This window comes from Vanacampus margaritifer, chromosome 20 (genome assembly GCF_051991255.1).
Source record: "Vanacampus margaritifer isolate UIUO_Vmar chromosome 20, RoL_Vmar_1.0, whole genome shotgun sequence".
Lineage (NCBI taxonomy): Eukaryota > Metazoa > Chordata > Actinopteri > Syngnathiformes > Syngnathidae > Vanacampus > Vanacampus margaritifer.
The window spans coordinates 14,324,537-14,332,041 of NC_135451.1; the positions used below are offsets into that span (position 1 = coordinate 14,324,537).

General features: G+C 41.9%; 1 protein-coding gene across 15 annotated transcripts; it reads right to left on the reverse strand.

Moving 5' to 3' along the window:
* Positions 1–3,482: 3,482 nt before the first annotated feature.
* LOC144040722 (uncharacterized) lies at positions 3,483–7,418 on the reverse strand. Of its 15 annotated transcripts, none has more exons than XR_013289814.1 (7): positions 7,250–7,418; positions 6,263–6,346; positions 6,149–6,179; positions 5,984–6,050; positions 5,526–5,567; positions 5,427–5,459; positions 3,483–4,315 (listed from the first exon to the last, which is right to left on the reverse strand). XR_013289814.1 is itself a non-coding variant. In XM_077555147.1 (6 exons), the coding sequence occupies exons 2-6, from the start codon at positions 6,656–6,658 to the stop codon at positions 4,079–4,081; spliced, it is 408 nt and encodes a 135-aa protein (XP_077411273.1). In that variant the 5' UTR covers positions 6,659–6,732; positions 7,250–7,418; the 3' UTR covers positions 3,483–4,078. The 15 variants fall into 15 exon arrangements, 2 of the variants coding, with proteins under 2 accessions (XP_077411273.1, XP_077411272.1); XR_013289807.1 differs by lacking the exon at positions 7,250–7,418 and adding an exon at positions 6,642–7,212; XR_013289812.1 differs by lacking the exon at positions 6,149–6,179 and having other exon boundaries at positions 5,984–6,011.
* Positions 7,419–7,505: the final 87 nt, after the last annotated feature.

Genomic DNA, 7,505 nt, shown 5'->3' on the forward strand with positions numbered 1-7,505 from the left:
CGCAATGCAAACGCGCCCTTTATTCGATGTAAACAAAAAACGGATTGGAGAGTTTTTGCCTGTGACTATCATGCAAACAAGGCAGATTGCTTGTAGTAGTGAAATCGAAATAATCATCTCAAGACAAATTAGTAATAAAGATCCAAAGTCCAATGCTTTTCAATGGGAGGAGAGCATTTTACGGAGGTGACCGCCATTTCGACAAGTGACGTAAGGTCGGAATTGACAATTGGAAGTTGGCGATGCTGTTTACCGCGCCGGTCACGCATTGTAATATTTACGTGTAAAAGCTCGGCATTGTGTTGTCTAACTGGCAAGTGGTGCCCGCCACTGGATAGTACGATTGTATTTCCCATGAGTATTAGGTGCAAAAGCATGAAGTATTTATAATTCTGATCGATGCAAATTGCTTGCTTTGCAAAATTTGCATCTGGCTGGCCTTAAATACTTCAAGACAAACATATTTAGCTTAAATGACAAACACGTATACATACATTGTGGAGACAGGTGTTCCTTAGCCACGTGCATACATCGTCATTGTTTTTAAGATACATATGAGTGAATCACGTTCATTGTCAAGTACAGTTTTCACAGGGATCATTGATATGCACAGGACGCAGTGAAACATGGTTAGGATTAGGATTAGTTGCATACAATATACAGACATTCACATACATGGTGAGATTTGAACCCTGGATCTCAGGGTTCGCAATCCGTGTACCTAACCGCTCGGCCAGCGGAAGGCTGACGGCGACCGCTGCTCTGCGGCCATATATATAAAACCATCTGATTTTCTACCCCAGGGGGCGCTTCTGTCAGCAAGCAAAAGACAAAAGTGCGCAGAGACCTGCTTGCCTCGTTGACACCGTGGTCTGGAGGTAAGAGTGTCCGTTTAACACGTCGTGATTCGCGGGTTCCAAGCTGACCTGTAGTCATTCAGGCGAATTGCGATGTACTTACAAAAATGGAACAGTTTTCTTTTCAATAAAAAACACACAAAGCCCTGCTCCATATCTAACACTATTCAACATTCTTGACATTTTTGAATAGTAATAGTAAGATTGATGGTGGTAGGTAGGTAAGTAGCTTCGCCTCCTACCCACTATCATTCAGCATGGCGGTAGTAGGTAGATAGAATAGTAGTGGGTTCGCCCCGCCCCCTACCCACTATCATTTAACATTCTTGAATAGGAGTAGAATATAAATAGTAGTAATGGTGGTAGTAGGTAGGTAGAATGGTAGTGGGTAGGGGGCGGGGCGAAGCCCCGCCCCCTACCCACTATCATTCAGCATGAGCGGTAGTAGGTAGATAGAACGGTAGTGGGTAGGGGGCGGGGCGAAGCCCCGCCTCCTACCCACTATCGTTCAGCATGGCGGTAGTAGGTAGGTAGAACGGTAGTGGGTAGGGGGCGGGGCGAAGCCCCGCCTCCTACCCACTATCATTCAGCATGAGCGGTAGTAGGTAGGTAGAACGGTAGTGGGTAGGGGGCGGGGCGAAGCCCCGCCCCCTACCCACTATCATTCAGCATGAGCGGTAGTAGGTAGGTAGAACGGTAGTGGATAGGGGGGCGGGGCTTTCGCCCCGCCCCCCTACCCACTATCGTTCAACATGGTGGTAAGAGGTAGGTAGAATGGTAGTAGGTAGGTAGAATGGTAGTAGGAGGTAGGTAGTACGTAGCTACTACCCCGAAAGCCCCGCTCCCTACCTACTACCATTTAACATTCTTGAATAGTAGTAGAATATAAATAGTAGTAATGGTGGTAGTAGGTAGGTAGAATGGTAGTGGGTAGGTGGATCTCATTCAGCATGGCGGTAGTAGGTAGTAGGTAGGTAGAATGGCTAGCAATATAGCATTTCATGCAGAATATGACAGGTAGGTTTACACATCAGTATTAAGTTGTTTTTGATCAAGAAGGAAAAATGCTTTCACGACTGTAGCTACAAGGTAACTCGTTAGAAAAATTTATAGTGGAGAGCAACACGCACCAAAGGTTGGATTAGAACCCGCCACTCACGACGTGTTAAGCGAACACTCTAACCTCCAGACCACGGTGTCCACGATGTGAGAGGGTCTCTGCGCTATTTTGTCTTTTGCTTTCTGACAGAAGCGCCCCCTGGGGGGAAAAATGCGATTGTTTCATGCATATGGCCGCAGAGTAGCTGTCACCGTCAGTGTTCCGCTAGCCGAGCGGGTAGGTACACTGTTTGTAAATCCTGAGGTCCAGGGTTCAAATCTCATCATGTCTGTGTATCGTATGCAATTAACCTTAATCCTAACCATGTTTCACTGCGTCCTGTGCATACCAATGATCCCCGTGAAAACAGTATATATGAATGTAGTCCTACTATCCACTGGCTGTCAACTATCCACTAGCTGTCAACTAGCCACTCACCGGTTCGACAACGCAAAGTCGAACTTTTAAACTGTACATTACCAGTATGAAGCGTGACGTCACGAGTTTATTTGACGCTCGATTTGCGCATTGGATGCTTGTAATTATTTTGATTTAATATTTCAATTTCGAAATGTGATAAAATGTCGTTGGACAACCAGCAATCTGTCTTACTTGCATGATAGTCACAGGCAAAAACTGTATAATCCGCTGTTTGCTTATACGGTACAAACCATGGATAGGAAACCTTTAACTCAGCTAATCGGCAAACTCTTTAGAAGCCTGATAACGATCTTGTTCATCAATCAGGTGTGTTGATGGAGACATGGAAAACAGGCAGGACAGCGGCTCTTGAGGACCAGCGTTCCCTACCACTGCTATAAAGGAAGCATTTGCATTGTGTTACGTTGGAGAAATATCAAATGCCCGGATGTTCGGCTAGCGCTGTTGAACTGTCAAGCAAGATAGCTTTTAGCATCCCACGAAGGCTGTCTAGCTATTAAATTTGGTGAAACTTATTGTACATTTCACCATCCCGGGTTTTAAGTTTAAAAAGCTGCTCACCGTGGTCGAGACAGCCAGCACCATCACCAGAGTTGGGACAGATTTAAGTACATCATACAAGTGACTTAAAAACAAATAGCCTGTTATAGAAACCAAGTGATGCTTTATCGTCGTGTTTTCACACAAACATTAATAGCATAGAGCGTTTAAGGTCATTTAGTTCAAAGTGGTTGCCCTTCACAAACAGTAGTAGACAAAACGGCGCTGTCCACTAGTGACGGGAAAAGGAAGCTTCATGAAGCACTTGCGATACTTTTTGGCTCAAGATGGCACTCATGATTCAAAGATGCAATGCAAATGTAATCAATTTTTAATTGCACTTGCCCTTTATTTTTAAACCAAGAGCACCATCTAGAGGAGTTAAAAAGTATATTGCCATCACTACTGACCACCTCTTCTACAAGTTATCTCCTGGCCCAAAAAGGCCGGTGACTTGAACGGCCCACAGGTACCCGAAGCGCTTCGTTGCAAAGAATGAGTACATGAAGGGAGGAAGAACAAACTCAGACAAAAAAAAAAAAAAAAAAAAAAAAAAACTCATTTTATTCACAACTTAAATTTACATCAGTGTCGGGATGCGTGCTTTTGGTCATTCCCAACATCTAAAACAGACAAGTTGAAATGTTACAATTTTAATTCAAGCAGAAAAGCACATACGCAAGTATCACAAGCTTCAGTTTCATCTAGAATGGAATAAAAATTTAAAAAAAAAACTGTTGGAAAAAGAAGATTTCATAGATGTACAAATAGGCTTCATCAATGTTTCGATTGGACGCACAGTTCAGGACAAAAAGGACAAGCATGCAGTTCGTGTGAGTTGGTGCACACCCAGTGAGTTTGTGACAGTCAAGACAAACATAGCAAGTAGAACAAAAATAAAATAAAAATACTCTCCCTGTACGGTCCGCATCTTTGGGATTGCTGCGGGGGGGGAAAAAAAAATGCACTCGTAATCAATGTGTTGACGTGCAATAATTGCACACTTGCCTCAAAAAGCGGCAAAGCCGTTCATCTGGAGCTGCGGGCAGTTTGTTGGTCTCTCAGTTCAGCTAAACAGGACGAAATACTGTAGGCTGCATTTGTTGCGCTATATGATGGAGCCGCCACTGCACATTTCAAGTCAAAAACGAAAAAGCTGCTCAGACTCTTCTTCTACTATGAAAACAAGCGCACACAAGACTTGCGATTGCCACTGTCGCCGCTGCGGTTTCGACTCGAGGGACTCCGGCGCCTTCCTGCAAGGACAAGTCAAGTGCATTTGTCTAGCTTGTTTTTCCGCAAATTCCATCTGCGAGCTTCTTGAGCCCACAACTGGCCCCCCAGCGATGCATCGACCAATCGCCTCAGTCCGTAGGCCCTGCGGGTTTGAGCATGGGGTGGGAGTCAAACCTTTAAGACCAATGTGTTGCAAAACGTTAAATATGGAAACATTTAATACTGAGCCCTTAACCATCAAAAAAAGAAAATCAGATTTCAAATTACACACAACCAATTAGATTACATTTTTTAGCGAGCACTATCAATTTCTATGGACAAAATTGCAACATTTAGAACAGTTTGGTAACTTTAAACTGATACTTAAACACTTGTTTTAAATCAGGGTTTGTTCAATGTTGCAAAGACTTTTATTTGCTTTTAACCTTTTTTAAACTTGTAGAAAATGTGATGTTTGCGCGCTTAACAGTTAACGAGTGTCTGGCAAATATCTTTGCAACCTTGAACGACCCACTGATGCAAACTAACACAACTGTACTTGTTAATGTTCAACATTTTGCTGTGGGAAAAAATTTAAAAAAAATTCACTCCCACCCCTGAAAGTGGTCACAAACCCTAAAAAACGGATGCTATTTATAACCCACGGTCCATCCAGGCTGCAACAGATGCCAAGTGGACAACATTTGGTGACAAACAATTTCAAGTCAAACAGACTCCATTTGATGAATTGAAGCGACGCAGGTGACACGCATCCAACTTGCAGGTCACCAACAGTGACCGCAGGGAAGGAAGGGGGCAGTCGATTACTTTTAGGGGTCACAATTCCCAAGTCTACTAGTGCTGGTCAGAAAATATTTATTTCCTTCGTTTGTTTCAAAAAGTGAAAATCGACAAGGCAACAGAAACGCTGAACTGCAGACCATGTAAAGGTCGATATCAAAGCATCTTGGGCACAACAACACTTCTTAAAGGGTCTTATTTTGGTAAAGACTGGATTTTTTTTTAAATTCTTTGACCTTTTCTGCCAAATCATCAAAATTCAAACACAAGGCTGCATGTGGTGCACCAATATTGGATGCAAGCTTCACTTTTTTTTTTTTTTTTTTTAAACTAATGATTGAAATAAACAGGCTTTACCTCAATATTAGAGTTTTCTGACCAGCATTTTGATTTTTTTTGGGGTACATTTAGTGCCCAAAAATATTTTGCAACTATACGTCTTAACACTACACTGTACTTTTTTTTTTTTTCACCTCTCATTTTTGCACACCCGACTCATCGTCCATCTGGAACAAAAAAAAATAAAAAATAATTGTGAGCAAGTCACTTAAATGTGTTCATGTACTCATTACCTTAGTCCAGGTCCTCTTGTACGACCTGCTGCCGAGACAACCCTGAAACAGACAAAATAAAATAAAATGTGTTTATCAATATGACTCCTGCCTCAAATCCTGCCTACCTACACTGTGCACGCCGACTTTCAACTTGCCATCAAACAACAAAGCCCAGACAAGCCAAACAACTACAGACCATCTCCAGCAAGATCTTGCAAACACTTTCCATCACCTGCCCTGATTGCAATCAGGCCTTTCTAAAAATAAAAAAATAAAAACAACTAAGGCATGCCACAAAGCTCCATATTCTGCCCCCTCCTGGTCACAATTCAGATCATTGTTGCTCAGGCGGTTTATACACCAAACAAACGTGTCTCGTCAAGTCATGTCAAGTCAAGTCATCTTTATTGTGCCACTTGGTTCCTAAATTGATGGGGAAAGCATACAAATTCATCAGGTGTGTTTACACATATTACCTTCGTGCATTTGGATCCATCACTGCCTCTGCAACACAACAGCAAACTTCATGAAGACTCACCAACACTTACGAAATCCCCGATGACCACAGAAAAAAAGAAGGTATAATCATTTGACTGAAGAGTAAATGTGTAAAAAATAAATAAAATAAAATGGAGACCCACATCTGGATTTAAGTTGGTGGAAGGGAAGAGTCTGAAAAATGGATGGACGGTAGCTAAGACGTAAAAAAAAAAAAAAAAAAAAAGAGGGCTTGTGGGCTACAAAGAGCCCCCTACCGGCTGACAGGAGGAATTCGATGCTTGAGGTTTGAATGTGTAGGCTCTGGTCCTTCTAGTTCACCATCAAGTTGATAACACGGCCTGACAACAGTACCATAAATTCTCAATCACATTTATGTACATTAACCATCACACGTTCTAGTGTACACATACTATCATTAATATAAATATTAGCTATATTTAAACACAAATATCTCTAACATAAGTCATACATAATCAACTAATATCAAACAATCGTCATTAACATTCTTAATTCCTTCAATGAGGTAACAGTTGAGACTCTTTAACCGTCAAACAATTAACAGATGACGTCACTCGGTGTCGCTAATTACATGAAATGAACCCAGCCGGCTCTCACAGCTATCATTTCACTCACCCGTCGTCACGGTGCATTTCACGGCACGCGGTAGAAGGCTCCCCTCAAATCCACGCAAGAAGGTGGTTTAGTTACAAATCAAAATTAAAGTCTGCGGCAAAGGAAGATTCAGAGCTGTGCCCCATGGAGAAGCAACTGCCATCCCACTTCTACTGGAGCGAGTGTACTTCCGCGTTTAGTACACATTTGGCTGCGATTGGATAATTACCGGCCACGTGACCGACCCATTGCAAATAAACTAATTAAATCTAAATGTGAAATAACCGGCTTCTCGTGGGGTTTATCACATGTTACACATCCATACATCCCAACAAATAAAATGCAAAAACACTCCGTGTAACAATACAATATTTAGTATATGGTCGTTTGAAAAAAAAAAAAAGATTTAAAAAAGCCCTACTATACATGGTCATTAAAAAAAAAGATACCTTTTTTTTTTTAAACGCCTTGCTATACACACACATTAGTATATGGGCGTTTGAAAAAATTAAATAAACAAGTTATTATAAATGTCAAGTCCGGTGTGACTGAAACGCAAGGAAACTACTAGTACAACAACCAAAACCAAGACAGTAACTAGAAAATAAAGAGGTGTGAGAAACACTTACACGCGGTTATCAATCGAGGCAAGAGCACAAATGAGAACAGGCAACACTTGACACCTACTGAGTGAGCACGAGAACAATCATGCAAACTGAGTGCTGTCACTGAATTCCTTTTGAAAGTCCACTGATTGTCAACGCGCTGCAGGTGAGGTGCAGCAAGACACGCCCCCCTGCCACCACTCAATCAAGTAATGGAAAAAAACAAGAACGCATGTAGAGCATGACCATATATGGTCGTGTATTTATTTATTTTAAATAA